This window comes from Heptranchias perlo, chromosome 11, assembly GCF_035084215.1.
Source record: "Heptranchias perlo isolate sHepPer1 chromosome 11, sHepPer1.hap1, whole genome shotgun sequence".
NCBI lineage: Eukaryota > Metazoa > Chordata > Chondrichthyes > Hexanchiformes > Hexanchidae > Heptranchias > Heptranchias perlo.
This window is the reverse complement of record NC_090335.1, coordinates 58,316,411-58,331,249: the sequence shown is the minus strand read 5'-3', so window position 1 is coordinate 58,331,249 and position 14,839 is coordinate 58,316,411. Positions and strand designations below refer to the sequence as shown.

Sequence of the window (14,839 nt, the reverse complement as noted above, 5' to 3'; positions counted from 1 at the left end):
TGCAAGTGCAGCAATTTAAAGGATTGCACCAGGTTTTTAAAGGTAAATTAACTTGTTGCGCAATTAATGGTTTATCAACTGCGAGTTTTAAAGTGCAGCTGTAATGGAGTCATGTTAAGGAAAAATGTAATAGTTTGCAGATTCAAAACTGGAGCTACTGCTGTGAGGCATGGATTAAAAGAGGAATACATTCATCAGCACGTGAGGGAAGAAGTGACAGCCACTGTAAATATTAAGAGCACCACACAGTGCAGGAGGTAGATGCGCAGAAGTTTCCAGGCATCAACAAATGCATATAAAAGGTTGCTATCTGAGTCATTTGATACTGTGCACAACACCCTGTGAGGTCTAGCAACAACAATGGATGTGTTGACTAGCCACATCTTTGCAGCCGTTCACAACCTGCTTTTCCAGGACTGCAATGCACCATGGGCACATGGTAATTCCAAGGGCATCTGTAACTGATCCCCGAGTGGCAAAAGTCGTTTGCATAGTGGATGTATCTCTCATGAATACGTACACCGTTGTATAGAGGCCTTGGACTTAAATATACATCAGGCTCTCTTATTAGACTGCAAAATGTTTGGGGATCAGATAAAGAGTGCCGCTCTTGCGGTGGAGGTTATTTGCAGGTCAGACTGTAGCAGATGGCATAATTCCATCTCTGCCTCCATAATGGACTTCAATCTGAGCAAACAACTCTCTTCAAACATTCCCAGATAGGTGAGCCTGGATCTGTAAACACAATGGTGTGGGGTAAAGGTGGATGTAGGCAGTCCACCTCTGGTGTAACTGCATCTCCCTCATATCACATCATTCAGCCACTTCTTCCACCTCCAACAAACTCAAGCAAAGAAAAATGCTAATTGCAAAAAGCATTTTAGCAACTTTTGTTCAAGCAACCAAAAATATCTGTTTCCCGTTAAGAAGTCACTTCCTGGACCAGCCTTGAATGTTTTTGACTTTTACACCCACTATTTATGGGCAGGCTACAGATGCAGTGAGATTACATCACAAAGAACAGGGTTTCTATCTGATTAACATCAAATTAAATATTAAAATGCTGCTCTCACACATCCTGTTTACATCAACCCAAAAGACTGGCCAGAACTTAGTGAGTTCAGTTGCGATCTGGAAAAATGGATCACCAGCCCATTTCCTAGACCCTAGACGCCCATTCCATTTACATGACTGGAATTTTTTCCTCCCTGTGCATGGAAATTGAGACAGATACACCGCAATATCAAACATATTCTGCAATTGTTTGATTTTTCAACGTTTTCGGTTTAAATGTAATCATTTAATGGATAAAATGGATAAATACTTGAAGGGAAAAAATTTACAGGCTATGGGGAAAGAGCAGGGGAATTGGACTAATTGGATAGCTCTTTCAAAAAACCAGCACAGGCACGATGGACCGAATGGCCTTCTCCTGTGCTGTACCTACAACGATACTATGATTGAATGAAAGCATTGCTAGCTTTTACCTCTATATTCCATGTAGTCCTGCAGGACATCCATCATTCTTGTCATCTGAGAAAACAGCAGCACTCGATGACCTCTGTAATGATTAAATTAAAACTGCAACTGAATTATATTTATTTTATTTAAGATGCATTTTCCTCTCCAGGTTTTTTCCATTCTTTCTCCCTTTACAGGTCTACACCATGTATGTGCCTCTGGTAAGAGAGTGAAATAATCTTGGATGTAGATGTCTTACTGACAATAGTAAATATACTGTTGTCTGATCATGTACCCCGAAGTCACAATTTTTCAGGAAATAAAATATCTGAGTTTGTCTTTTATTATAAAGATTCATTTAAATCCAATTGCAATTCCCAGAAGGCATGTTCTCAATCTGAGCCTGGCGTTCAGAAAATGAGATAAATGAGGTACTCCTCACTGAGGAGAACAAAATTAGGCAGTCAGTCAACTAGCGCAAGCCTCATGCACCTCCTGATGAATAATTTTAACATTTTATCAGACTAATATATTGCACTAAAAAAGCCACTCATGTATAATTCTAAAATTATTTCATTGTGAAAATACATATAATGTAACATTAAATAATTAACCTATTTTAAACTATCCAAAACTATTAATTAACTATTAATTTATTCCTTTATCTTTGAAAAACATAGCAATGAAAAATGTGCTAAATAATACAAAAACAAAACCAAAAGCTTTTAATGTAAGCTTCATACACTAAATTATTCTTTTTCTTTTTATATTGGTTAACACTAGGAGATTAAATTTCATGAGGCAAAAACTCAATTAGTACCAACCAGACCTCAACCATTGCATGTTAATGCAACATACATTACAAATCATTCTGGCAGACTACCAAATTCTTTAAATATTGCAAATCCAGTGAACTGGTTAAACTAGTCCAGAAAATCGATTGGAAAAGTACTGACTGCACCAGAGCAAAGATCATACTCCCAGGTTTCCAAGTTATAAAAATATGCATGAATGTGTGATTTATAAGCCAGCTATGCTACACATTTTGCATCAGTGCAAAGTGGTTTTGGTTTTGCTCATTAATGAAATAATTGACCTGTCAGAGATTCACACTTTAGCAAGAATTTGAGACCACCTTAGAGAAGTAATTAACACTGTTCCACTCTTCCTATCTAGAGGCAGCATTATTGCTTGGGATCTTGTGGCTCTGCATCTCTTTAAGCAGACACTGATGTAAAACCTGATTTGCTACGAAAAAATAATTACTTTTGGCTCCATACACACCAAAAATAGAGTATGAGAGTAAATTTGCAAGGAACATAAAAGTGGACTATAAAAGCTTCTACAAGTATGTAAAAAGAAAAAGATTAGTGAAGACAAATGTAGGTCCCTTACAGTCAGAAACGGGAGAATTTATAATGGGGAAAAGGAAATGGCAGAGCAATTAAAGAAATACTTGGGTTCTGTCTTCATGGAAGAGGACACAAATAATTTCCCAGAAATGCTAGGGAACCAAGGGACGAGTGAGAAGGAGGAATTAAAGGAAATTAGTATTAGTAAAAAAAATAGTGCTGGAGAAATTAATGGGACTGAAAGCCGATAAATCCCCAAGGCCTGATAATCTGCATCCCAGAGGTAGCCATGGAAATAGTGGATGCATTAGTTGTCATCTTCCAAAATTCTATAGATTATGGAACAGTTCCTGCAGATTGGAGGGTGGCAAATGTAACCCCACTATTTAAAAAAGGAGGGAGAGAGAAAACAGAGAACTACAGACCGGTTAGCCTAACATCAGTAGTAGGGAAAATGCTAGAGTCTATTATAAAGGATGTGATAACAGGACACTTAGAGAAAATATCAGCGGGATTAGACAAAGTCAACATGGATTTATGAAAGGGAAATCATGTTTGACAAACCTACTGGAGTTTTTTGAGGAGGTAACTGGTAGAATAGGTAAGGGAGAACTAGTGGATGTGGTTTATTTGGATTTTCAGAAGGATTTTGATAAAGTCCCACATAAGAGGTTAGTGTGCAAAATTAAAGCACATGGGATTGGGGAAAAATATACTGGCATGGATTGAAAATTGGTTAACAGACAGGAAACAGAGAGTAGGAATAAATGGGTCTTTTTCGGGGTGGCAGGCAGTGACTAGTGGAGTATCGCAGGGATCAGTGTTGGGCCCCAGCTATTCACAATATATATCAATGATTTGGATGAGGGGACCAAATGTAATATTTCCAAGTTTGCTGATGACACAAAACTAGGTGGGATCGTGAGTTGTGAGGAGGATGCAAAGAGATTTCAAGGCGATTTAGACAAATTGAGTGAGTGGGCAAATACATGGCAGATGCAGTATAATGTGGATAAATGTGAAGTTACCCACTTTGGAAGAAAAAACAGAAAGGCAGAGTATTATTTAAATGGTGATAGATTGGGAAATGTTGATGTACAAAGGGACCTGAGTGTCCTTGTACACCAGTCACTGAAAGCAAACATGCAGGTGCAACATGCAGTTAGGAAGGCAAATGGTATGTTGGCCTTCATTGCAAGAGGATTTGAGTACAGGAGCAAGGATGTCTTATTGCAGTTATACAGGGCCTTGATGAGACCACACCTGGAGTATTGTGTGCAGTTTTGATCTCCTTACCTAAGAAACATACAAGATTCTGAGGGGACTCGATAGGGTAGATGCTGAGAGGATGTTACTCCCCATGGGGGAATCTAAAACTAGAGGACATAGTCTCAGAATAAGGGGTCCCCCATTTAAGATGGAAATGAGGAGGAATTTCTTCTCCCAGAGGGTCGTGAATCTTTGGAATTCTTTAGCCCAAAAAGCTGTGGAGGCTGAGTCATTGAATACATTCAAGGCTGAGTTAGACAAATTTTTGATCAGCAAGGGAGTCAAAGGATAAGGGGAAAGGGCGGGAAAGTGGAGTTGAGGTAAAAATCAGATCAGCCGTGATCTCATTAAATGGCAGAGCAGGCTTGAGGGGCCGAATGGCCTACTCCTACTCCTATCTCTTATGGTCTTATGGAAAGGATATACTTGCCATAGAGGGAGTGCAACAAAGGTTCACCAGACTGATTCCTGGGATGGCAGGACTGTCATATGAGGAGAGATTGGGTCAACTCGGCCTGTATTCACCGAAGTTTAGAAGAATGAGAGGGGATCTCATTGAAACATATAAAATTCTGACAGGGCTAGACAGATTGGATGCAGGGAGGATGTTTCCCCTGGCTGGGGGGTCCAGAACGAAGGGTCACAGTCTTAGGATACGAGGTAGGACATTTAGGACTGAGATGAGGAGAAATTTCTTCACTCTGAGGGTGGTGAACCTGTGGAATTCTCTACCACAGAAGGCTGTGGAGGCCAAGTCACTGAATATATCTAAGAAGGAGCTAGATAGATTTCTGGACACAAAAGGTATCAAGGGGTATAGGGAGAGAGCGGGAATATGGTATTGAGATAGAGAATCAGCCATGACCATACTGAATGCGGAGCAGGCTCGAAGGGCTGAATGGCCTACTCCTGCTCCTATTTTCTATGTTTCTATGCAACCAGAGTAGAATAATCTGAGTGCAAGCAATACATTGATATTATGATCTCAAATTAGAATCTAACAATCAGACCTGGGATGCAGAAATGCCAGTAATTTGTCCAGTAAGTGAAGTTTACCACTCGCTTCCACAAGATGATCTCCAATCTGGAATGGTTCTGGTTCCACACCTAAAAAAAAACATAAGAGCAGCCAACTGAGGTAAAACTGATGGACTGAGAATTCAAACAAGTCATTATTTTAATTCATTCTTTCAGGATTGAAAACACCATTTATATAGTATAGATTTCAATTGTTTTTCAAAATATACCAATGAAAACTTTTTTTGTGTGAATTCCTTAGTTTTCTGTATTTCTACTTCACAACGTTTAGCATGAGAAGTCCACATTTTTCCAGAGACAGAAAGTACATGTATTTTGAAAATTATGAAGTTTACTCAATATACTAAAGGATAAAACTGTCCTATATTGTTCAGCTCAATATATCTCAAGATCTTACAGCACTATTCCAAGAGGAGCAGAGTTTTTCCAGTGTCCCCACCAACATTCCTTCCTCAACCAACACTGCCAATAACAAATTAACTAATCATTCACCTTATTTGCTATATGTGTGACCTTGTGTGTGAATTAGCTGCTGTATTTTCCTACATAACAACAGTGACTGCACTTCAAAAGTAATGAATTGGTTGTGAAGCGCTTATGGGCATTCTCAGGATGTGATTGGTACGATTATAAGTGCAGGTTCAGTCTGTCTTTGCCACACCAGCTTAGCCCTCTCTGAGCAAGACTGTCAATTTATGGTTAGCTTTATGATATGGATCCTTACTCATTAAAAATTACCCAAATTCGTTTCACTCAGAACATTTATAGTTTGGATATTCCACCAGTACGTGGGTTGAATTTAAATCTAAGTCCCAGAGGTGAAACAGCAGACTACAAAATGACACTTTCAAATCTTTTTTTAGAATGACTGCTCCACTTACCATCAAAAAGATAAGGGTGATCAACACATTTTCTTAGTTGGATTAAGATATTCATCAATCGAGCTTTCTTGCCCATTTCATTCTCAAATGCATCTGAAATAAAAATTACATTTTTAATAATACAAGCTAACAATCAAAAACCATGTGTTGCAATGATTTCCTTCCATAAGAACATTAGAAATAGGAGCAGGAGTAGACCATACGGCCCCTCGAGCCTGCTCCGCCATCCAATAAGATCATGGTTGATCTTCTACCTCAACTCCACTTTCCTGCCCCATCCCCATATCCCTTGATTCCCTTAGTATCCAAAAATCTATCAATCTCAGTCTTGAATATACTCAACGACTGAGCATCCACAGACCTCTGGGGTAGAGAATTCCAAAGATTCACAACCCTCTGAGTGAAGAATTTTTCCTCATCTTGGTCCTAAATGGCCGACCCCTTATCTTGAGACTATGACCCCTAGTTCTAGACTCTCCAACCTAAGGAAACAGCCTCTGAGCATCTACCCTGTCAAGCCTTCTAAGAATTGTGTACGCTTCAATGAGATCACTTCTCATTCTTCTAAACTCCAGACAATATCGGCACGTTCTATACAATCACTCCTCATAGGACAACCCTCTCATCCCAGGAATCAATCTAGTGAACTCTGTTGCACCCCCTCTAAGGCAAGTATATCCTTCCTTAAGTAAGGAGACCAAAACTCTACACAGTGCTTCAAGTGTGGTCTCACCAGAGCCCTATACAATTGCAAGCAAGATCTCCTTACAAAAATACTCCAACCCCCTTGCAATAAAGGTTAACATACCATTTGCCTTCCTAATTGCTTGCTGGACCAGCATGTTAACTTTTTGTGTTTCCGCATTATAATTCTATATGAAATATATTTAACTGCTAAGATTCTCACTGTTGTGTGTATCAAAATATAACAAATGATTGTGGATTCATGGAATATTCAAAATAAAGCACTTGTGAATCTGGACAATATTATTCTGTGGATTATCTTAGCATTTTCCACTCATCTGTGTTCACTAAATACTTATAATTAACTTTTCAGCACTATTCGTGCCTGTGATGCAATGCAACAGTTCACAATGTTAAAAAAATAAGCACTTAACAAGAGATTTATTGATGAAATATTTGATTCAGTACTGTGGGATCAACCACTGAATCAAGAGTGCAGCTGCCCAATTCATTCTGTTCAACAGCTCCAGTCTTTGGGGGGGGGGGAGAGCTGTCGTCATCAGCCTGAGCCTATCAATGTTGGACTTCCGGAATCGGGTAAGGAGCTCAAATTGCCATCCTGCGGTCTGTCCCCGTTAAAGATTAATTTGTAAATGTTATCTCCGGCTGGTCCCGAGCTGGAAAAACATTAAATGTTTCTATTGAATCTTCTGGCAGGTGAAAGTCTTTTTCACTTGCGCCTCCGGGCCGTCAGTTGTTTGAAGCGCTGCTGAGAGGGAGGGGAGGGGAGGGGAGGGAACCCGTCCAAAGTACACATTAAAAAGCCTTCAACGGCCCCAGGCCGCATCTATTAATCACACTGTACCCGGCGCACGGTCCCTGGGCAGAAACACACTCGGAGGGGTTGGCATCACTTGGGCTCCGAGCCGTGGGCAGCCACTCCCACTGGCACTGTACAGCGCCACAAGCGAGCTCAGCCCACATTCTCCACCCCCCCCCCCCCCACCCCCGGCTTGATTCAGTGTTCCTACACCCCAAGACCTCTAATATAGCATAGACTAAAGCAAGTTAATATATTCATTTTTTTATTCCAATATTTCCACAACCCTCTTTTTTGTTCCCAAATTTGCAGCTTCTCCTCCCATACCCCACGACTGTGCCCCCTCCCAATACTGCCATACCTTGGAACCTGTACTCTAGGATTTGAGTATATAATCTAGACTTCAGTGCAATACTTTGGGGCGGCACGGGGTTGCACTGTCAGAAGTGTTCTTGTTTGATATATTAAACTGAGTCCTCATCTGCCTCTTCAGATGGATGTTAGATATCCCATGGCACTATTGATGGAGCAGTGACTTCTTCCAGTGGCCTAACATTTTTCCCTCAACCAACACCACCAAAAACAGATTAACTGGTCATTCATTTCATTGCTGTTTGTAGGACCTAGATGTATGCAAAGTGACTGCTGCACTTGCCTACATAACAGCAGCTGCACAACTTAATTCATTGTATGTGAATGCTTTGGGACATTGCTGAAAGATGTGATAAGGCACATTGTAAATGCAAGTGATTTTTTATTGCACTATAACATATACTGTATTATTTAAACTCATTTATTTTGTTGAAAATAATTTTGGGTTGAACTTTAATTTATATAAAGACCAGTTTTGTTTCGGGATACTATTAATACTGCTTTTTTTCTTACAAATGTAATCATCTTTGATATATGTCTGTCTCATGATATTCCACATGAAAAACTCTGCAACAAAAGTTAACATTAAGCACTGGAGGAAAGACTGGAGTTTATCCACCAGGTGTTAGTCTTCCAAGATTCAATTTAAGGCAATGAACACCGACTCCCACAGCTACCCTGATTAAACTTCCTCTCACCTCGCTTCCTGTAAGGACCTTTCCTTCTCCTAGTTTCTCAGTCTAATCTGGTCCGATGATGCCACCTTTCACACCAGTGCTTCCACTATGTCTTCCTTTTTCCTCAACCAAGGATTTCCCTCCTCTGTGGTTGACTGGGTCCTCTAACGTATCCATCTCATTTCCCCACTTCTGCCTGCACCCCTTCCCCTCCCTCCCAGAACCACGAGAGGGTCCCTTTGCCTCACCTTCCACCCCATCAGCCTCCACATTCAACGGATCATCCTCCACCATTTCCCCCACCTCCAGCGCGCTGCCACCACCAAACACATCTTCCCCTCTCCTCCCCTTTCAGCATTCCGAAGGGACCATTCCCTCCGCGACGCCCTGGTCCACTCTTCCATCACTCCCTTTCCACAGCACCTTCCAGAAGATGCAACATCTGTCCATTCACCTCCTCCCTTCCCACAATCCAGGACCTCAAACAATCTTTCCAGGTGAAACAGCGATTTACTTGTACTTCTTTCAATTTAGTATACTGTATTCACTGCTCACAATGTGAGTCCTCTACACTGCGGAGACCAAACACAGATTAGCTTATCACTTTGCTGAACACCTCCATTCAGTCTGCAAGCGTGATCCTGAGCTTCCGGTCGCTTGCCGTTTTAACTCCCCCTCCTACTCTGACCTCTCTGTCCTCGGCCTCCAACACTGTTCCAATAAAGCTCAACAAAAGCTCGAGGAATAGCATCTCATCTTTTGATAAGGCACCTTACAAGCTTTGGTCTCAGCACCGATTTCAATAACTTCAGGTCATAATCACTGCTGGTGCTGGTAATGGTTCTGCTGTTCCTCTAAACCCATCTTTTGTTTCTTTACTTGCCCCATTACCGCCCCATTACCACCCCCTTTGCCTTGTACCATCATCCCTTTTGTCTTTTAATTACTGCTGCCCTATAACAGACCTTGCCTTTTGTTCTTTCCTCCCCTTCTTCCCCTCCCCCTTTCCCTGGCTCTGAAGTTGCTTAAAAACTGTCAGATCTTTACTTCTTCCAGTTCTGATGAAAGGTCATCAACCTGGAACATTAACTCTGTTTCTCTCTCCACAGATGCTGCCTGACCTGCTGAGTATTTCCAGCATTTTCTATTTTTATTTCAGATTCCCAGCATCTGTAGTATTTTGCTTTTGTTATAATGTTGTATGACTTCAGTTCAGATGCACGATGTACCTGTGGCACCTTCTGAACAGACATCTTGCTACATAATAACTGAGTGCCCTATTTTCCAACTAAGTATGGCTTCGAAGAACTATACAATGCAAATAAAGTAGCATTGGTTTTAAAATGTACATACAGATGTTTAGGAACTTCCCTTTTGTGAGACACATTGTTGTTGCTCAGCTGCATCTTGCATTAAGACAATAGACTATGTTTGGCTTTATCTGCAATTGTTTAATTTGTTTCTTAGATCAGACTAAACAGCCATCAGTTCCCATAATACTGGTATTCCTAAAAGGAGTAAAAGTGGTCACAAAACAATATTTAGAACAGACTGGAGCAATTTTTACAGCCGCATTCCTGATAATATCACCATGACTACAGAAATGACGGAGCAGTTTCATAAAGCTTTGCCTAAAGTTGTAAGTATTGCACAAAACATAAAATATTGGCAAGTTCAAAGTTCAGTAACACGTGAGTTTGGGTCCTAGACTCAACCTCACAACTGCTGCTCAGAATAGTTCATTAGCAGTAGTTTTTGCAGTGGTCAGCCATAATTTTCTGATTTTTTAAAATTTAGGGTATGAGAATGTCTTGAAGCTAGTAACATTTTAAATATTGTATTGTGCAGCTAAGATTGTGCTTTTGCTGATATTGGGCCTTGAATCCACCTCTCACCTTGTACGTTCATAAAGACTTGTGACATGTTTGTACAGGCCTTGGTAATGGTGCACTTACCTGTCCTGTTGGCTACTAATACTAAATACCTACTTATCAAGGACCATGCTATGGTAATATTAAACAGCGATAATTTTATTTAGATGGTCCAAAGACAGGACTTGATTAATCCGCTTAAGGTTAGAGATTGAGCTCTCCATCTACTAAAGTGCGTTTTACTTTATAGATTATCATGTGTGTATATGCTACACAATAAAAGTTTAATACCCTCTCATCCCTTAGTTCCAAACCTGTACTCATCCACTTTTGTACCTGCAGATCTCAGGTATATGGACTGTCCCTACAACTGGCGATATGGTGACTTACTTGGTTGTCAGATTCTTCCTCTCTTCTTGGTTGCTTCCCCTCTCCAGCCACTCTTAGGACTTGCTTGCTCTTCTCAGGTGCTGTCAAGGTTTTCACCTTATTCTCAGCTGCTTTCATGCAGCACTGGGCTTCTTGGCAGCTCAGGCACTCCGCCATACTATTACTGAGTCCTCTGCAATTTAGCCTCCCTCCTCTGCCACTTTCATACTCTTATCATCCCTCTCTCAGCTCCCTCACCATGTCTATAAGTGGACCTCAAATGCTGACTCGTGTGTCGCCTCAGTCTCATCTTTTTCTCTCCGACCCTCAGCTTCATCCTCTTCAATCCCTCTTGTATTCCCTTATTTACCAAGCCCTTATGCTCTCCTGTCTTTTCAGTGTGTTTTTCCTGTTGCTTACTCCTGCTTCTTTTCAAAGCCATTTTGTTCCTTTGCTTACATTTCCCACATTTACTCGGTCTCTCCTTCTTGCTTAGCCTCTCTGCATGCTGTTCCTCTCTTTTGCATCCGCAAGATGTGCAATGTGTCATCGTTCTACCCCCATATCCTGCTCAATTGATTGGGCTGCAGTGACTGTCCATTAGGGCAGGCCACATCAGATTCTTTGACTGTTTGGGTCAGGGTTTGGGCTCCGCTGATGCTACCTTTTGTTTTCTTTTAATTTTCTTTTTTTTTATTCGTTCATGGGATGTGGGCGTCGCTGGCGAGGCCGGCATTTATTGCCCATCCCTAATTCCCTTTGAGAAGATGGTGGTGAGCCGCCTCCTTGAACCGCTGCAGTCTGTGCAGTGAAGGTTCTCCCACAGTGTTGTTAGGAAGGGAATTCCAGGATTTTGACCCAGCGACGATGAAGGAACGGCAATATATTTCCAAGTTGGGATGGTGTGTGACTTGGAGGAGAACGTGCAGGTGGTGTTGTTCCCATGTGCCTGCTGCCTTTGTCCTTCTAGGTGGTAGAGGTCACGGGTTTGGGAGGTGCTGTCGAAGAAGCCTTGGCGAGTTGCTGCAGTGCATCCTGTGGATGGTACACACTGCAGCCACTCTACACCGGTGGTGAAGGTAGAGAATGTTTAGGGTGGTGGATGGGATGCCAATCAAGTGGGCTGCTTTGTCCTGGATGGTGTTGAGCTTCTTGAGTGTTGTTGGAGCTGCACTCATCCAGGCAAGTGGAGAGTATCCCATCACACTCCTGACTTGTGCCTTGTAGATGGTAGAATGGCTTTGGGGAGTCAGGAGGTGAGTCACTCGCCGCAGAATACCCAGCCTCTGACCTGCTCTTGCAGCCACATGTGGCTAGTCCGGTTAAGTTTCTGGTCAATGGTGACCCCCAGGATGTTGATGGTGGGGGATTCGGCGATGGTAATGCCGTTGAATGTCAAGGGGAGGTGGTTAGACTCTCTCCTGTTGGAGATGGTCATTGTCTGGCGTGAATGTTACTTGCCACTTATGAGCCCAAGCCTGGATATTGTCCAGGTCTTGCTGCATGCGGGCTCGGACTGCTTCATTATCTGAGGGGTTACGAATTGAACTGAACATTGTGCAATCATCAGCGAACATCCCCATTTCTGACCTTATGAGGGAAGGTCATTGATGAAGCAGCTGAAGATGGTTGGGCCTAGGACACTGCCTTGAGGAACTCCTGCAGCAATGTCCTGGGGCTGAAATGATTGGCCACCAACAACCACTACCATCTTCCTTTGTGCTAGGTATGACCCCAGCCACTGGAGAGTTTTCCCCCTGATTCCCATTGACTTCAATTTTACTAGGGCTCCTTGGTGCCACACTCGGTCAAATGCTGCCTTGATGTCAAGGGCAGTCGCTGTCACCTCACCACTGGAAGTCAGCTCTTTTGTCCATGTTTAGACCAAGGCTGTAATGAGGTCTGGAGCCGAGTGGTCCTGGCGGAACCCAAACTGAGTATCGGTGAGCAGGTTATTGGTGTGTAAGTGCCGCTTATTAGCACTGTCGACGACACCTTCCATCATTTTGCTGATGATTGAGAGTAGACTGATGGGGCGGTAATTGGCTGGATTGGATTTGTCCTGCTTTTTGTGGACAGGACATACCTGGGCAATTTTCCACATTGTCGAGTAGATGCCAGTGTTGTAGCTGTACTGGAACAGTTGGCTAGAGGCGCAGCTAGTTCTGGAGCACAAGTCTGTGTGGCTAACTGCTGAAGCTGAGCAGAGGCCAGGTCCATAGCTGAGATCAATAGATTTTTGGACACTAAGGGAATTAAGGGATATGGGGATTGGGCGGGAAAGTAGAGATGAGATAGAAGATCAGCTATGATCTTATTGAATGGCGGCGCAGGCTCGAGGGGCAGTATGGCCTACTCCTGCTTTGGATCGGTGCTTGGGCCCCAGCTATTCACAATCTATATCAATGATTTGGATGAGGGGACCAAATGTAATATTTCCAAGTTTGCTGATGACATAAAACTAGGTGGGAATGTGAGTTGTGAGGAGGATGCAAAGAGGCTTCAAGGGGATATAGACAGGCTAAGTGAGTGGCAAGAACATGGCAGATGGAATATAATGTGGAAAATGTGAAGTTATCCACTTTGGTAGGAAAAACAGAAATGCAGAGTATTTTTTAAATAGTGAAAGATTGGGAAATGTTGATGTTCAAAGGGACCTGGGTGTCCTTGTACATCAGTCACTGAAAGCTAACATGCAGGTGCAGCAAACAATTAGAAAGGCAAATGTTATGTTAGCCTTTATTATAAGAGGATTTGAGTAGAGGAGTAAAGATATCTTACTGCAATTATATAGGGCCTTGGTGAGACCGCACCTGGAGTATTGTGTACAATTTTGGTCTCCTTACCTAAGAAAGGATATACTTGCCATAGAGGGAGTGCAACGAAGGTTCACCAGACTGATTCCTGGGATGGCCGGATTGTCGTATGAGGAGAGATTGAGTAGACTAAGACTGTATTCTCTGGAGTTTAGAAGAATGAGAGGTGATCCCATTGAAACATACAAAATTCTTACAGGGCTCGACAGGGTAGATGCAGGGAGGATGTTTCCCCTGGCTAGATAGTCTAGAATCAGGGGTCACAGTCTCAGAATAAGGGGTAGGCCATTTAGGACTGAGATGAGGAAAAAATTCTTCACTCAGAGGGTGGTGAATCTTTGGAATTCACTACTCCAGAGGGCTATGGAGGCTCAGTCATTGAGTACATTCAAAACAGAGATCGATAGATTTCTAGATATTAAAGGCGTCAAGGGATATGGGGATAGTGCAGGAAAATGGTGTTGAGGTAGAAGATCAGCCATGATCTTGTTGAATGGCAGAGCAGGCTCGAGGGGCTGGATGGCCTACTCCTGCTCCTATTTCTTATGTTCTTATGAAGCTGAAACGGATAGACCAATGGCTTATAATCCCCCGATAAGTATCGAACTGTAATTACAAATCAAATCTAATTTTTAAGAAGTGAAATTAGGTTACGGTGCCCTACTGTTTACTTAAAATTCTAATGTTCCTTGTACTTTTAAAAAACAGGTTGGCACCTGTAACAAATAAAGCTGTCTACAGCTTAAGTTTCTAACTGATTACCTGACTCATTTTTCATTCAAAAGAAAATTAAATCAGTTGCAATAATCTAGTTCTGAATCAAACTAGTAAACATAGTAGGTTTACTTTGGACCTGTGGAATAATTATAGAAATGAAAAAATAATAACCAGAAAGTAGATAGCACAGATTTTTAAGGTTAATTAACAACTAGATCACATCTGAAATACGGCACTTCTGTTTGTTAATAATTCAACAATGTGTACAGACAATAGAAAAACCCAAAAACCCATATTAAGGTTTGAGTATTGATTCTGGAAGGGGGAGGAGGTTAGAAAGCATATTTGGAATCCATATTTATATAATACATGATGTGGAGATGCCGGTGATGGACTGGGGTTGACAAATGTAAAGAATCTTACAACACCAGGTTATAGTCCAACAATTTTATTTGAAAATTACAAGCTTTCGACAATCTCCGAAAGCTTGTGATTTTCAAATAAAATTGTTG

General features: G+C 41.8%; 2 protein-coding genes across 5 annotated transcripts in view; one reads left to right on the top strand and one right to left on the bottom strand.

Annotated features, from left to right (window-relative positions):
* Positions 1 to 14,839, bottom strand: part of chd1l (chromodomain helicase DNA binding protein 1-like) — a 79,049-nt gene that overhangs the window by 32,597 nt on the left and 31,613 nt on the right. Inside the window, exons 9-11 of the mRNA XM_067993143.1 lie at positions 6,002 to 6,094; positions 5,093 to 5,189; positions 1,488 to 1,561 (exon numbers count right to left, since the gene is read on the bottom strand). Of these exons, the coding sequence (XP_067849244.1) occupies positions 1,488 to 1,561; positions 5,093 to 5,189; positions 6,002 to 6,094 (264 nt within the window). The remainder of the gene's footprint in view (positions 1 to 1,487; positions 1,562 to 5,092; positions 5,190 to 6,001; positions 6,095 to 14,839) is intronic.
* The window catches only part of adal (adenosine deaminase-like), a 63,273-nt gene continuing 55,660 nt past the window's right edge, over positions 7,227 to 14,839 (top strand). For all 4 annotated transcript variants that reach the window (XM_067993146.1, XM_067993148.1, XM_067993145.1 and 1 more), the window contains exons 1-2: positions 7,227 to 7,282; positions 10,022 to 10,193. In XM_067993146.1, coding sequence (XP_067849247.1) covers positions 10,146 to 10,193 — 48 coding nt within the window. In that variant the 5' untranslated portion in view covers positions 7,227 to 7,282; positions 10,022 to 10,145. The remainder of the gene's footprint in view (positions 7,283 to 10,021; positions 10,194 to 14,839) is intronic.